Raw genomic sequence first — 15868 nt, forward strand, 5'->3', positions numbered from 1 at the left:
GGACTGGTTGTGAAGTGTGTTCATTCATTTTGTCCAGCTTCCTGCGTTATTTCCTGAGCTTCACCATGTGCCAGGCTCTGAGTCTGGGTTGCGTTATGGAATTACCCTGGCAGGTGTGTTACTCCTGTTCCTGAGAAGAGATACCTGAGGCTTAAGAGATTGCTTAAGGGGCCGGGAAGGTGGCGCTAGAGGTAAGGTGTCTGCTAGCATAGGACGGACCACGGTTCGATCCCCCGGCGTCCCATATGGTCCCGCCAAGCCAGGGGCAATTTCTGAGCGCATAGCCAGGAGTAACTCCTGAGCATCAAAAGGGTGTGACCCAAAAACCAAAAAAAAAAAAAAAAAAAAAAGAGATTGCTTAAATAGTCAAGGTTGCACAGTCTGGGAATTCTGAATTCATCATACCCAGAGCCTGTGCTCTGGGAAGTCTTTTTTAAACATTTCTATCTTATTCTTTTAAAAGTTTATTTAATCCCGGGGCCTGGAGAGATAGCACAGTGGCGTTTGCCTTGCAAGCAGCCAATCCAGGACCAAAAGTTTATTTAATCGGGATCAAAGTGATAACACAGCTGTAGGGTGTTTGCCTTGCACGTGACCAACCCTGGTTGGACCGGGGTTCGATTCCTAGCATCCCATATGGTCCCTGTAACCTCACCTCTCAATCTTCTTGTAACCTGACCTACAAGACAGAGCCTCCCATTTCTGGGAGGGGTCTTGGGAGGTAATAAAAGCCTTTGACTGGAAGGACAAAGAAGAGAGAGATTTGCCTGGATGCAAAATGGAGGAGGAAGCAGGAGAAGAGATGGCTGACAAAAGTTAAGTCGCAGGGCAAGCTGAGGATGGCATGCGTAAATGGTTAGGAGAGGCCACACATGCAGTGGTCAGGGCATATGTAAAGATGATAGTTATCTCCTGAAGAAACCTGCCTGCCTGTGAGTTTTATACCCGCCGCTCTCCTCAATCCAGATACCCTCCTGTTGGAAGGAGGTGCAGCCATGTGGTCCATCCAGCTCCATCCTAAGGGCTTCTTTTATTATTCTTTTTTTTTTTTTTTTGGTTTTTTGGGCCAAACCGTTTGATGCTCAGGGGTTACTCCTGGCTAAGCCCTCAGAAATAGCCCCTGGCTTGGGGGGACCATAAGGGACGCCGGGGGATCGAACTGCAGTCCTTCCTTGGCTAGTGCTTGCAAGGCAGACACCTTACTTTTAGCGCCACCTCGCCATCCCCTTCTTTTATTATTTAATTCAATAGTCCCCCACACCATCAGGAGTAACTTCTTTATTTTTAAATATCTTTATTTAGGGGCCAGAGAGATATCATGGAGGTAAGGCATTTGCCTTGCATGCAGAAAGTTGGTGGTTCAAATCCCGGCATCCCATATGGTCCTCCGAGCCTGCCAGGAGCGGTTTCTGAGCATAGAGCCACTGAGTGCTGCTGGTACAAATAGGATTATAGTTGGGTTTCAGTCATATAAAGAATACCCGCCTTCACCAGTGCAACGTTCCCACCACCAATGTCCCCTAAGGAGTAACTCTGAGTGCAGAGCCAGGAGTAACCCCTGAACACTGTTGGGTATGGTCCCCAAAAAAACAAAAACAAAACATCAAAAAGTTTATTTAATGCATACAAACTGTCTTTCCTCAATTTATAATTTATTCTATTATTATTATTATTTTTACTGTAGTTGGGGTAATTTATTATAATTTTGTTAATGCTTATGGTTTTGATATGCAAAATTAACATGATTCCACCATAACCAAAATATCAGCCTATCCACCTGTCTGGGTTTCACCTCTTACCTCTTCTCTTTCGGCTTGGTAACCCTGGACAATTCCACCATGATATCAGAGAAGTTTAAGGCAGCATTTAGAAAACAGAGACAGGGTTTAAGCACGGGCATTGTCAGGCAAAACTGTGAAAGGCCTTAGAACACCTTCAGAAACTCCTGCCTGGAATTGTTTGGCCTCATATTTGATCAAATATGGTAAAGAGTCATATTAAAGACCTCATTTGGCCCTTCTCATCTGTAAAGCCACAGACCGCACGCTTAGACTGTGAGAATTGAGTTCCTTTTACTGACCATTCAGTGCAGTCAAGACAACCTCCTGATTGGAGGGGAAACATGATGAAACCTCCTCTGACTGTGGTGGAGGACATCTTGACCTCTGCTGATTGCCTGAGGAGCATCACTGAGGGGATGACTCTGCTCAGAGTGAAGCGGGCTAGATATTTCCATGCAGAACTTATCTGGTGACTTGGGTCAAGACCTTGTGGAAACCTAAATCTCTTTATAAGAAAGGGGAACTTACTAACCGCATGCTAGTAGCTGCTGATCGAACAGAGTTGATTGCATTTGTTCCAGGCTCATCTCCCCTAGGGAGGAGGCCCTGAAAATGAGACTGATAAGGCTTGATGAATGAGTTTGGGTGGGGAGAGCACGAGGAACCAGGAGCCTGGGCTCCGGGGAGGCCAAGGTTACTCACACTGACTCGAGGGAATTTGAGCTTAGATCTTGTAGAAGAAGATAAAGTCCAAACCAGGCGTTCTAGTTGTTAGTGTAGGTATTTCCCTAACAAGTTCTCCAAACTAGGGTGTTGAACAGACTCTAAGGGGCAAGAGAGCCTCCAGGAGCTTTTAGGTCCCTGCTATGAATTAGGACCAGGGGTAGGGAAGGCCAGGTAGTACCCTCTCTTCCCCAGCTCTGCGGAGCATTTCCAGTTTATCTAAACAAAACACTTGATCATGTGCAAATTAGCCATAACAAACCATGATGCTCACACATCTGTTGGCTGCTTCCTGGACTATCATCTAGACGGAAACCTTGGGCTTCTGTCTAGCCCACCTTTTCCTGGAGTCCTACTTACTTGCCCTATTTGCACCAAGACAGGGCTAAGGGTCTCCTCCTGACCCAGAATCTGCTTCGGTTCACGTGCAGAACTGGCTTCAGTTCTGATTGTGCTATGAAATAGGGAGAACTGAATTAGCGCCACAACTAACTCTTAAAAAAGATTTTTTGTGTGTGTGTGGGGGGTGGAGTGATAGCACAGTGATAAGGCATTTGCCCTGGATGTGGCAGATCTAGGACAAATCCGGCTTTGATCCCCAGCATCCCATATGGTTCCCTGGTTCCCTGAGCCTGCCAGGAGTGACTTCTGAGTGCAGAGCCAGGAGTAACCCCTGAGTACTGCTGGATGTAGCCCAAAACAAAACAAAACAAAAGATTTTTTGTTGGTTATATCTGGTATATTCACACTTGGGAATGTTCAGTGCTTACTCCTGGCTCTGCTCTTAGGGATCACTCCTAGAGGGGCTTAGGTGGCATATGGGATGCCTAGGATCAACCCAGGGTCAGCTCTGTGTAAGCAAATTACCTTACTCATTTTAATATAGCACCAGCCCCTTACAAATGACTCTTCCCGAGTGGGGCCAATAGCAAAGAAACTGCTTCCCACAGGTCTTCAAACAGGAGCAGAACAAATACTCAGTAAATTCTTGCCGCTATTCTTATTATCTAGGTTTTTGAAAGCCAAGATTTGGTCTAGTCTCTCTAGCACTCCAGTATCTAGCAGATAACCTGCTTGAGCACAGAGTAAAGAGATCAAGGCATGAGACTGATAGGCAGACTAAGAGCTACTCTGATCTCCTCCCTGCTCCAACCATGGGTCGGGTAAGGGAGCTAGATCAAAGGCCTAAAGTGCATACTTTGCACATGTAAAGTCTGTATTGGATTCCTGGTACCACGCAGAAAACAGCCTCTGAACACCACCAGGTGTGCCTCCACCCCTAAGTTCAAAAGTAAATTCTGCTTATTTTCAGATCTCCTGGATTAGCCAAGTAGGGCCAATGTAATTCCAAGGATCTTAAAAAAAATCTTAGGGATATGGGGCCTGAGAGATAGCACAGCGGTAGGGAGTTTGCCTTGCACGCGCCCAAGCCAAGATGGACCTGGGTTCAATGCCTGGCATTCCATATGGTCCCCGAGCCTGCCAATAGTGATTTCTGAGCACAGAGACAGGAGTAATCTCTGAGTGCCACCAGGTGTGGTCCAAAAACCAACCAAATAAATGAAAATCTTAGGGACAAATGTGACTGTGGAGAAGAAGAAAGGTGGCAGTGAGGACAGTTGGATCTTGCTAGTTTTGTAGATGGGGGTAGGACTCAGACTAAAAGTTCCCTCTGGGGCTGGAGTGAGAGGGTGCTTGCCTATCCGGAGAGATAGGCCAGAGCGATAGGGTGTTTAGCTAATCAGGCTTCTATTTATTTCCAGCATCCATATATAGTTCCTGGAGCCAGTCAGGAGTGATTCCTGAGTAAGAGACAGGAGCAAGCCCTAAACATCACCTGCATGTGACCCCCAAACAAACAAACAAATAAAAAGTTGTTCCCCAAGATCCTAGAGGTTGAAGATGAAAAGGAAATGGCTCCTTCCCCAAAACTCCAAGAAGGGAATGTATCCTGCATTGTTTTGATTGTCAGTTTGAAACTCATATTGACAGGTGGTCAATAGAACAACAAGATAATACTTTGAGGTGTGTATCTTTTATAAGACAAATTTTTTTTTTGTAATTTGTGTCAGTAACAATAAAAATGTAACCTACACAGCAAGCATTGTTCTTTCTTTTTATTTTTTAATTTTTTAAATTTATTTTTGTTTTCTTGGGTCGCACCCGGCGGCGCTCAGTGATGACTCCTGACTCTACACTTAGAAATCTCTCCTGGCAGGCTCGGGGGACCACATGGGATGCCAGGATTTGAACCACCGTCCTTCTGCATGCAAGGCAAATGCTCTACTGCTATGCTATCTCTCTGGCCCCTTTCTTTTTATTTTTTTTAAGGGGCCAGACCCAGTTGCACTCAGGAACTACACCTGGCTCTGTGCTCAGAAATTACTCCTGGCAGGCTGGTGTGACCATATTGGATGCCGAGGACCGAACCCTGACCTGCTGTGTGCTAGGCAAACGCCCTACCTGCTGTGCTATCACTCCTCCCCCCACAAGCATTCTTTTTAGTTTGCGTCACAACCCAGCTATTTGTGACACAGCACGGTTCTCTTCTCTCACTAGTGTATGAACTCCTCAAGGGAATAAGCTGTTCACAGGCACCGAGGAGCTAGCAAATAGTAGGCATTCAATAAAAGCTAGTTATTGATCATGTAATCCTTGCAAGATTACTGCGTATACATAGCAAAACACCCATTTCTTTGAGTGGCTCCCAGAACCCAACAATGCCTTGTGTACAGCAGGAGCTCAATAAATAAAAAGCAATCTGACATGTGGGTTCTCCCCTCCCTTCCAGTCCTTCCCCAATACCCAATACCCACTCCTTTGTTTCTTGCCCATCTTGTCCAGCTTTCTTTCTTTTTTTTTCCTGTCCAGCTTTCTGCCTCTGCAAACTCTCTCTCTACCCCTTGGCCAGGCGATCAGCTCCCTGAGAAGCACCATGCCATCCTTATCCTTTTTTCTTTCTTTTTTTAATGTCTTTAAGTAAGCATCCTGATTACAAACATGTTTGTAGTTAGGTTTCAGTTATAAAGAAAAAAAGAACCCCCCTCTTCACCAGTGCAACATTCCCACCACCAATGGCCCCATCTCCCTCTTCCTTCACTCCTGCCTATATTCGAGACAGGCATTCTACTTCTGTCACTCCTCTACATTGTTATGATAGTTGTCAGGGTAGTTATTTCTCTAGCTGCACCACCACTCTGTGGTAAGCTTCGTGTCATGAGCATATCATGGGCTTCCAGCCCTCATCTCTATTGTTTCTGGGTATGGTTACAATAAGGTCTTTTATTCTTCTTAAACTTCATAGCTGAGTGAGACTGTTTTGCGTCTATCTCTCTCCCTCTGGCTATTTCACTCAGCATTATAGATTCCATGTCCATCCACGTAGGAGAAAATTTCCTGACTTCATCTCTCCTGACGGCTGCATAATATTCTGTTGTGTGTATGCACCCCAGTTTCTTTAGGCACTCATCTGCTGAAGGGCATCTTGGCTGTTTCCAGAGGCTGGCTACGGTCAACAGTGCTGCAAGGAATGTAGGTGCGAGGAAGGGGTTTTTGCCTTGCATTTCTGTGTTCCTGGGGTGCACCCCTAGGAGTGGAATAGCTGAAGCTGAAGCTCAGTTTCCAGCTTTTTGAGAAATGCCCATTGCTTTCCAGAGAGACTAAACCAATCTGCATTCCCACCAGCAGTGAGTGAGAGGAAGCTCCTTTCCCGCACATCCCCGCCAGCCCTGACCGTCCTTGTCCTTTGGGGGTGTCCTTTGGGTGGCAGCCTGGCGCCTCAGTGTTGTCTTGAGGCGCATCCGCCTGCCTGATGCCCAGTGTTGGGATGGATGGAGGGAGGGAGGGAGGGAGCCCAGGCAGGTCTGGACTCCGGGGCGCTGCAGTACCGACTGCGGGCGGCAGGGGGCGAGCGGGGCGCAGAAGTCACGCCCGCCGGGAGGGCAAGGGCAGGGGGCGGAGCCTCGAGGGACGGGGGCGGGGCCCGCCGAGAGGGCAAGAGCAGGAAAGGGGCGGGGATTCGCGAGGCAGGGCGGGGCTTTTGCCGGCGGGGGCGGGGCCTCGGGCGGGCCGCCGTCGCCCGCGGAGAGGCGAGGGCGGGAAAGGGGCGGGGCTTCGCGCGGCAGAGGCGGGGCTTCCGCCGGCGGGGGCGGGGCCTCGGGCGGGCCGCCGCCGTGCGCAGGCGCGAGCCCGGCCGCCTAGCGCGGCCGCTGCCCCGGCCACCGCAGACCCGTCCGGGCCCCGGCAGCGCCAGGTCGCGAGTTCGAGCCCCGCGCCCCGCCGCCGCCGCCGCCGCCGCCGCCGCCGCGATGCACGCCACCGAGAAGGACCTGGCGGAGGACGCGCCCTGGAAGAAGATCCAGCAGAACACGTTCACGCGCTGGTGCAACGAGCACCTCAAGTGCGTCAACAAGCGCATCGGCAACCTGCAGACCGACCTGAGCGACGGGCTGCGGCTCATCGCGCTGCTCGAGGTGCTGAGCCAGAAGCGCATGTACCGCAAGCACCACCCGCGCCCCACCTTCCGCCAGATGCAGCTGGAGAACGTGTCGGTGGCGCTCGAGTTCCTGGAGCGCGAGAGCATCAAGCTCGTGTCCATCGGTGAGGCGCGGGGCGGGCGGAGGGGCGTCTCGGGGCGGCTCCGGCGGCCCTGTGGGGTGGAGACCTTGGCCCCCGGCCCCGGGGCTTGGGGAGCCCCCGGCCGAGTCGGTCGCTCGGCCTCCCCCGGGGCTGATCCCCGCTTGCCGAGAGGGGGGACCTGGTGGAAGGACAGGAGGGTATGCAGGCGGCTCTTCGCCTCCTCTGGGGTGTCCTGGTGAGCTGGCAACCTTTCCCCCCATTGCCCCCCATTCCTGGGGCTTGGGGAGCCCCCAGCTGAGCCGCTCTGCCTTCCCTGGGGGTGCTCTCCGCAGTGCCAAGAGGTGGAACTTGGTGGAAGGAGAGAGGGAGGGGAGAGGAGGGTATGCAGGCGGCTCTTCCCCTCCTCTGGGGTGCCCTGGTGACTAGAAACCTTTCCCCCCATTCCCCCCATTCCTGGGCTTTGGGGTGCCCCAGCTGAGTCAGTCGCTCCGCCTCCCCCTGGGGTGCTCCCCACTTGCCAAGCGATGAAGCCTGGTGAAGGACAGAGGGACGGGAGAGGAGGGTATGCAGGCGGCTCTTCCCCTCCTCTGGGGTGCCCTGGTGAGCTGGCAACCTTTCCCCCCATTGCCCCCCATTCGTGGGGTTTGGGGAGCCCCCAGCTGAGCCACTCTGCCTCCCCTGGGGTGCTCCCCGCAGTGCCAAGAGGTAGAACCTGGTGGAAGGAGAGAGGGACGGGAGAGGAGGGTATGGAGGTGTCTCTTCACCTCCCCTGGGGTTTCCTGGTGAGCTGGAAACCTTTCCCCCCATTGCCCCCATTCCTGGGCTTTGGGGTGCCCCCAGCTGAGTCCTCTCTGCCTCCCCCGGGGGTGCTCCCCACTTGCCAAGCGCTGGAGCTCGGCGTGGAAGCTCCTGGGCGTTGGCTGGGAGGCCAGGCCAGGCCAGGCCAGGCCGGGCCAGGCGGGGAAACCTGGGAGGGACCGTTTTTTCTTCTGCACCGCGCCTAGCCTGCCCAGGTGGATCGGGGGACCCGGCCGCCTCTTCCTCTGAGGTCCCCAGAATGGCTGTGGGCCCCGAGGTGGGGGGTGTGTCCTCCTCGAGCCCAGTGCTCAGCCGAGCTGCTGGGCTGCCCAAGGCGTCATCCAGGCAGTTGTGGCGGTGGTTTGTGGGTGGTGTGTGCCTTACGCCCGAGCTGGATCCTCACACCCCTCAGGATGGACCTCTCTTGGGCCCCTGCACAGATTTGGGGGAGTCCAGGGGGCTGATGCATGTGCCCACAGAGACTCCAGCCGCTGGGAGAATTGAAGGAAGTGGGTGACAATTCAAGGAGACTTTTGCCTTCCTCTCCCCGCCCTCCCTCCCTCCCCACACCAGGGTCCTCCTGAGAGGCCCAAAGAGGGGGTTGGGATTGGGGGCTCCTCTGCCCCCCTGAGCTGGGGAGGACGAATGAGGGCGCGGTCCCCACGATGGCCTGAGCTATTTTGAGGTGTGTGTGTGTGTGTGTCTGTGTGTGTGTGTCTCTGTGTGTGTGTCTGTGTCTGTGTGTCTGTGTGTGTGTCTGTGTGTGGTTGTACGCACACACGTGCAAAGACTATACACTGGGTGGGTGTGCAGAGAGTTGCGGTGCTTTGTGGGCCTTGCCAGAACCCAGTTTGGGTCCAGGGTCCAGAATCTCTTCCCGGGGAATCCAGGCTCCATGACCCCCTGTGGCAGGGCAGCTGGGCGGTGGGTGTGACCGCCTGGCCGGCCGGGACTTTCTCCAGCATTAAAGGGGTTCCCTCTGGGCTGAGCCTCCTGAGCCTCGCCCTCTCCCTCCCCCACACCTGTCCTGGCAGGCTCGGCCGCTTCCGGCTCCCCAGCCCAGGCCGGGTGCCAGCCCTCCACCCTGGGCGACTCCCTCCTTTCTGGAGGGCGCTTTGTGGCTTGCTGGCCTTGCCTTTTGGGGGCCCAACTCCGCCTGTTGTGGGGGGAAGGAACCTCAGAATTCTCTTGGCATCCTTTTTCAAAAACTAGCTTTCTCCTCTGAGGCCCCCCGCGGCTCAACTTGAACCCCTTCTTTGTTTTAAACATGTGTATTTATTTAATTACTTCAACAAAGAAACTTAAAGTAAACCAGGAGTATCCAAACATGACACGGTCTCTTAAATGAAAAGAAAAAAAGAAAATAAACACAAAATCAAACGACAGCCCCAGAAAATCTGGAGCTGCCTCATTTCCCAACTCATTTTCCAGGGTGGTTTCCCCTCTGCGCCCCACCTGAGGGTCTTGTTCTAGATCGCCTGTGGTCTGATCCTGCTTCTAGAACCCCGTGACTCGAATTCCCGAACCTGCCAGGCTGCCTGTCCTCCATTGTCCCCACGGACATTCCAAGATTAGCCGGAATTCCCTCCCGGTGGGGAGCCTGGCTAACCGTTGACCTCTTCCCACCAGGAGTTCCATGTTGGCCTTTTCTTTTCTCCTTTGAAATGGTTTCTTGGCTCCCGGTTTCCCAAGTAGCATTCCTGGGGTCAAAGAGGGTAACCGCACAAGGGACTCTGGTCATTGGCTGCCTCGTTGCTTCTCCAGAAAGATCTCCCAGCAAACAGGTTCGCCTGCTCTGGAGACCTGAGGGAGACTCGCCAGTTGGAGTGCCAGTCGGGCTCCTGGTGGTGGTGCCTGAGGCACTTCTGGCTTGCCTTGGGGCTGTTCATTATGGTGCCCTCCCCCTCCCCTCCCCTCCCCTCCCCCTGTGACACAGGCCCAATGCATCCGAGGCATCCATGCGGTGTGAAGTATGTTGCTGAACATATTTAACCTTTTTGGGTTTCCATGTCTGCATAACCCTCTACTTCAGCGGGCCCCAGCTGGGACCAAGTGCTTCAAAAATGGGTGCCGGGGTCTGTGCTATTATTTTTATTTAAAGACGAGCAAACAGGAGTGAAGTAAAGTCGTGGTCATCCAGCCAGTCGCTGGTGATTGGAACCCAGGTCTGCCCGTTGTTGAAAATGAGCTGCCTTCCCATGCCAGGCCAGAAGCCAGAAGGCCACAGAACCTCTAACACTTGGCTTTGCAAATTGGGGGTGTTGGAGTTGGGCTCCCCCACTTGGAGCCTGTGGTCTTGAGCAAAGCAGCAACCTCAGAGTCCTCAATGAATGACAGAATTCCTCCTGAGCACTGTGATGAGGGTTCCCTGTCTCCTGTGGGGAGAGCAGAACTGCTTCTTTTTTGGTATTGGGTGGGTGGAGGGTTTGTTGAGAGATTGGCTGACTGTTGCCATTTGTGTTTCTTGTGATATCTTGTGATACCCCAAGGAAGGCGTTTACTTTATAATCTGGGAAACTATCTCTGTATAATCCCAGGTTTTGTCTGCTTTGAACGACTCCTGGCAGTCTTCAGGGGGACCCTTAGATTTATTTGTGTACAGGTATCCCCCAAAATCAGAGATATAAGATGCTTAGAAGTTCCAGGGTGTCTGTCTGTCTCTCCACACACACGCACCGACACACACACACAGACACACACACCACAGACACACAGACACACACCACAGACACACAGACACACACACACCACACAGACACACACACCACAGACACACAGACACACACAGACACACACACACACATCGAAGACTGCCAGGCTTATTCAGGCAGGCACATTGCGAGCCACTGTAAGGTGGGCTGTCAGCTTCATTCAGTAGTGACGGATTTCTCTGTTTCTTGTTCTCGCCGGGGTCATTCACAGCGAGGCCTCAGTCTATTTATTTCTAGTTGTCTGCCAGGAGCTGGCAGTTTTATTTACTTGTTTTTCCAAAAAAAAGTCTTTTTCACACTAGACCCGGCCAAGTTGGAAGAAATAAAAGGATCTCCCAGCCCAAGAATGGCAAAGCTTTCTGGAAATCTGGGCTGTGTGTTTGGGCTTGCTCCCTTTATAGCAAGGCTTGTCCCCTGCTGTTAGCTCAAGGCTCAGAAGCACTGCCAAGTGCTCCAGAGTAGGTGGGCTGCACGTTTTGGGGACCTGGGGTCGCTTGGGTCCTTTCCAGGGTGGTGGGTCCTGGCATCCTATGGCCCCTTTTCCTTTTTCTCCCACCCCCACCAAAAATCAAATACCAGTAAAAATGAACTCTATCAAGAAAAAAAAGAGTAAGTGTTAGCAAATGCCAGTTTCTTTCGGGCCATGGAATTCAGACAGGGAAGATGCCTAAAAAGTAGCAAAGTAGCAGGTTTTGTTTGAATGAACAAGTTCTGGGCCATTTACAACAAAGCAACACTTTTGTGGGCGCGGCTGTTCCCTAGAAGGAAGCTAGAATTCTTGGCCTAAGTACCCAAGCCTGCTAAGGAGCTCTGAAGAAACTCCTTGCTTTCTTGGTGCCTTGGTTTCCTTATCACTAACATGGGATAGGAACCAGCTCCTTAAACGGTTGTAATAAAAATTCAGCAAGTTAATATTTTTTTTTTGAAGTGCTCAGAACAGCTCGAGGACATACATAGTAAGTGCCACATGAGTGTTTGTTAAAGCAATAAGGAAAGGGCCCAGGAACAGTCTTGAAAGTTATGCTGGAGGGCCGGAGAGATAGCATGGAGGTAATGCATTTGCCTTCCATGCAGAAGGACTGGTTCAAATCCCGGCATCCCATATGGTCCCCAGTGCTTGCCAGGGGCAATTTCTGAGTGTAGAGCCTGGAGGAAGCCCTGAGCGCTTTGGGGTGTGACCCAAAAACTAAAAAAAGTTATGCTGGAGGGGGGGCTGGAGAGATAGCACAGTGGTAGGGCATTTGCCTTGCAAGCAACTGACTCAGGACTGATGTTGGTTCGAAAACTGGCATCCCATAGGGTCCCCCATGCCTGCCAGGAGCGATTTCTGTGCACGGTGCCAGGAGTAAGCCCTGAGTGCCGCCGGGTATGGCCCCTGACAAAAAAATAAAAGTTACACTGGAGGGTCTGACCACTGAAAGGACCTAACGTTGGCACAGTCTTGTCTGCTTCCTGTAATAGGGTGAAGGGTTGCCCAGAGGGTGCCTTCTCCTCGGAAGGGAGGGTGATCCTTGGCTTATGTGATGGCTGTCTCGGGGGGGGGGGGGCATTTGCACCGGGTTCCATCCTGAGATCTCTAGGAGGGCAGCTGGTCATTCCTGCCTCCCACCCGGTTTAGGAATCTTTGGGCCAAATCGCTTCCAGATGGCAGCTGGGCCTCTGAGGAGCCCGCGTGCCAGTCAAAGGCTGCCTGGGTTCTCTTCAAGGCTGTGCTGGAGGGGGGGGGTTTGGCTTTGGAGCCAATGGGGCATCCTGGTCACTCCTTCCTCAGGTCCCTCTCCTGCCCACCCCTCTTCTTCTCCCCAGGGTCCAGTTCTATGCTGGGAGGTGGGAGCCAAGAGGGTCAGCTGCAAAGCCTGCCTTGCTCTCTGGGTAGCAGATGCACAGTTGAGAGCCTCAGGTTCTGCCTGCAGTGGCTCTGTGGTCCGGAAGCCCGCCATCCCGCTTGCTCCCTACCTGACCTCCAGCTCAGAGTTCACTAGCTACCAGATGCTGCTGCTCTGTGTTCCAGGCATGAGCCAGAATTAGACAGCCAGAATTCTAAGCCCCACTCGACCCGCTTGCAGCCATACAACCGTGGGCCACTGTCTTAACCTCTCTGAGGTTCAGTTCCCAAATAGTTCCTGGTAGACTCAGGAGACCATATGAGATGCCGGGGATCGAACCTGGTTCTCCCAGGTCGACAGCACGTAAGGCAAATGCCCTACCTCTGTGCTATTTCTCTTGCCCTCCCTCACCTTTAAAATGAAGATAGTGCAGGCCCACCTGGTACCATATATGGTTCCTCTGAGCACCGCCAGGAATGACACCTGAACACAGAACTCAGGAGTAAACCCTGAGCCCAGCTGGGTGTGGCCCCAAACTCCTACACTCCCTGCCAGCAAAATAAAAGGGAAGGAAGAATAGTTCTTTTGGAGCTGGAGCAATAGCAATAGCACAGCAGTAGGGCATTTGCTTTGCACTCTGCCAAGCCTGGTTCGATCCCCGGCATCCCATATGGTTGTCAGTTATAACAATGCTGGCATTAGCATCACTGTCATTGGGCTCTGGAGCCCCCATTCAGAACTTTCCTCAGGCAGCTGTCCCAGACCTCCAGGCATGCACATCACACAGGCACTCAGCCGCCAACGTGCCGGTAACTCTGATTCTGTAGGGCTGAGGGGTCTGGGACACTGAAGCCTGGAATCCTGCCTTCCAGCAGTTTCCCATTCCTGCTGCTGTCTAGGCCACCCAGGCAGGGTGGGTCAGTGAGTGTGACCTCTGAGTGGGAGCATCTGCCTAAGGTGGGGCTGGGTAGTGTGATGCGAGAGATCCCTGTCTAAAGGGACCATTGAGCTGAGACCTAGAGCCTACATAGATTTAGGCAGGTACACAGTAACTTGATAAGCACTGGCACAGAAGATTTAGGTGGAGGTCATAGTGCAAAGGTCAGAGGGGGTGGAGCATGCGACAGGGGCCGGTTTTCAGAGGCTGTTCACCAGCTTGTTACCTTCCTTGAGCAAGCTGGGGGTTGAATAGGTGAAATGGATTCTCTTAACTATATTCCCACTCATTCTTCTCAGGAAAATGTGTATATGTAAGCTATATATTAAATATATGCATGTATATGTATGTATGTATATACACACAACTACTGGGCTATTTATTAAATATATACATATATTTAATGCCTAGCTTCTTTTTAAATATAAGATTTTCAAATATAAGATTTTCTTCCCTGCAACCAGACACTCTACAAGAGGCCATCTTACTTACACTGCTGTTATAAGTCTCGTTATCCATTAAACCTGCTCAATAATCATAAAATTATTTCAGGTTGTTGTATAGTAAACCACACTGAGTTTTCAAGGTGCTGAGTTCACATTTCTCGGGTAACTGAGTCCATACGTTACGAAAGAGTTTCACGGAAAAGATATTAGAATGCCAATGGTTGCCTTACTGATGTGGGTGATAGACAATGGAGGAGTACGTAGGGATGGTAGAAAGGGTAGGACTATTGGCTGTTCGAATCCTGCTTCTTTGGCATTGTGATTTAGAAAGTCCACTGAGTTATGTGTGAGATTACTGACTTCTAAAAGCCTTACAGGATTGGCCTGAAATGTCCACTGGATAAAGTCTAGTTTTTTGTTGTAAGTATCCTGTACACTATTTAGTATTAAAAACAATTAAGGCCCAAAAGGTAGTGCTGGAGGTAGAGCACTTGCTTGCATGTGGCTATGATGGCTGCTGCAGCAGCTGCAACCCTGAGACCATGGAAAATTCCCTTGAGCTCTGCCATCTGCCAGGGCTGGCTCACCTGGGAGCACAGACTGCCCCCCACCCCCAAAATACAACGAATTATTGAGATTGAACTGACACCAGGTTGTCTGATGACAGACTTTACCAAAGAAACACTGTTCTTTTCAGACCAATTTCTCACCCTGTCCTTGGTTAAGGTTTTCTTATGTTATTAGCTGAGAAGTACTTTGATTTTTTTTTTTTCCCACCTAATCAGGACTTGGTTTAAGACTGAAATTTTTGTTTTGTTTTATTTTTGGGTCACACCCGGCGACGCTCAGGGGTTACTCCTGGCTCGTGGGACTACATGGGGTGCCAGGGATCAAACCAGGGTTGTTTACATGCAAGGCAAACGCCCTGACCACTGGGCTATTGCTCTGCCCCCTACCCTGCACATACTATGGCCGTTTGGCAACTACGACTCACACTGTCCTGGTGATGCCGTTTTTGCCCTGAATACTGAGGTGCATGGACACATGCCTCTAGCATCTCTGTTTCCGCATGGTACTTAGCATTGTCCTGAGTGCCCAACCCTTATTATTCTATAGATGAGCTTTACATAGTTTTCTATCTTCATGCTATAGATGAGAAGATTGAGGTTGTAAATCTGGAACAGTTCATATGCCAGGCATCAGGCCTGCCTGCCTCAAACTGAAAAATATTCTCTTGTCAAAGTTGGGTCCACTTTTTTTTTTTTTTGTTTTGTTTTGTTTTTTGGGCCACATCCGGTGGTGCTCAAGGGTTACTCTGTGCACAGAAATTGCTCCTGGCTCAGGGGACCATATGGGATGCTGGGCATTTAACCTCGGTCTGTCCTGGGTCCGCGCATGCAAGGCAAATGCCCTACTGCTGTCTATCTCTCTGGCCCCCTGGGGTCCACATTTTTAAAGTAAACACACTATAGCCAGAGACTTCTACTTTTTGTGTGTGTGTGTGTGTGTGTGTGTGTGTGTGTGTGTGTGTGTGTGTGTGTGGTTTTTGGGTCACACCCGGCAGTGCTCAGGGGTTATTCCTGGCTCCAGGCTCAGAAATTGCTCCTGGCAGGCACGGGGGACCATATGGGATGCCGGGATTTGAACCGATGACCTCCTGCATGAAAGGCAAATGCCTTATCTCCATGCTATCTCTCCGGCCCCGAGACTTCTACTTCTTGTTTGTTCTGTCTTGCACTTGACTCATATGAACTTGATTCATAGGACAATGAAATTTCCTCGTGTCAAAACCAAAATGAAGCAAACCCAGCAAAACTCACTTTTATCCCTTCACCTCTTCCAGCCCAGTTGAGTCCTCATTGGGTCTTTCTCTTTGGAACTAGAGCCATTTCCTTCTGTTTTCCCTGCCCGAATTTGCTTCTCCTGGGCAGTGATCTCTCTCACTGTGGGTCTGGATAGTAGGGACACACTGACAGCTATAGGCTTCTTTGTGGGCGCCGGGCCGGACTCTTTTTGTAAGGTCCAGAGGCCCTGAAATCAGATGATGGCTAGAGGAGGGCACCCTGAA

General features: G+C 51.3%; 1 protein-coding gene across 3 annotated transcripts in view; it reads left to right on the plus strand.

The window, feature by feature from the left end:
- The first annotated feature begins 6779 nt into the window (after positions 1 to 6779).
- Positions 6780 to 15868, plus strand: part of FLNB (filamin B) — a 158347-nt gene continuing 149258 nt past the window's right edge. For all 3 annotated transcript variants that reach the window (XM_049776150.1, XM_049776151.1, XM_049776152.1), the window contains exon 1: positions 6780 to 7103. In XM_049776150.1, coding sequence (XP_049632107.1) covers positions 6812 to 7103 — 292 coding nt within the window. In that variant the 5' untranslated portion in view covers positions 6780 to 6811. The remainder of the gene's footprint in view (positions 7104 to 15868) is intronic.

The sequence above is a fragment of the Suncus etruscus genome, chromosome 7 (assembly GCF_024139225.1).
Source record: "Suncus etruscus isolate mSunEtr1 chromosome 7, mSunEtr1.pri.cur, whole genome shotgun sequence".
Taxonomy (NCBI): Eukaryota; Metazoa; Chordata; class Mammalia; order Eulipotyphla; family Soricidae; genus Suncus; species Suncus etruscus.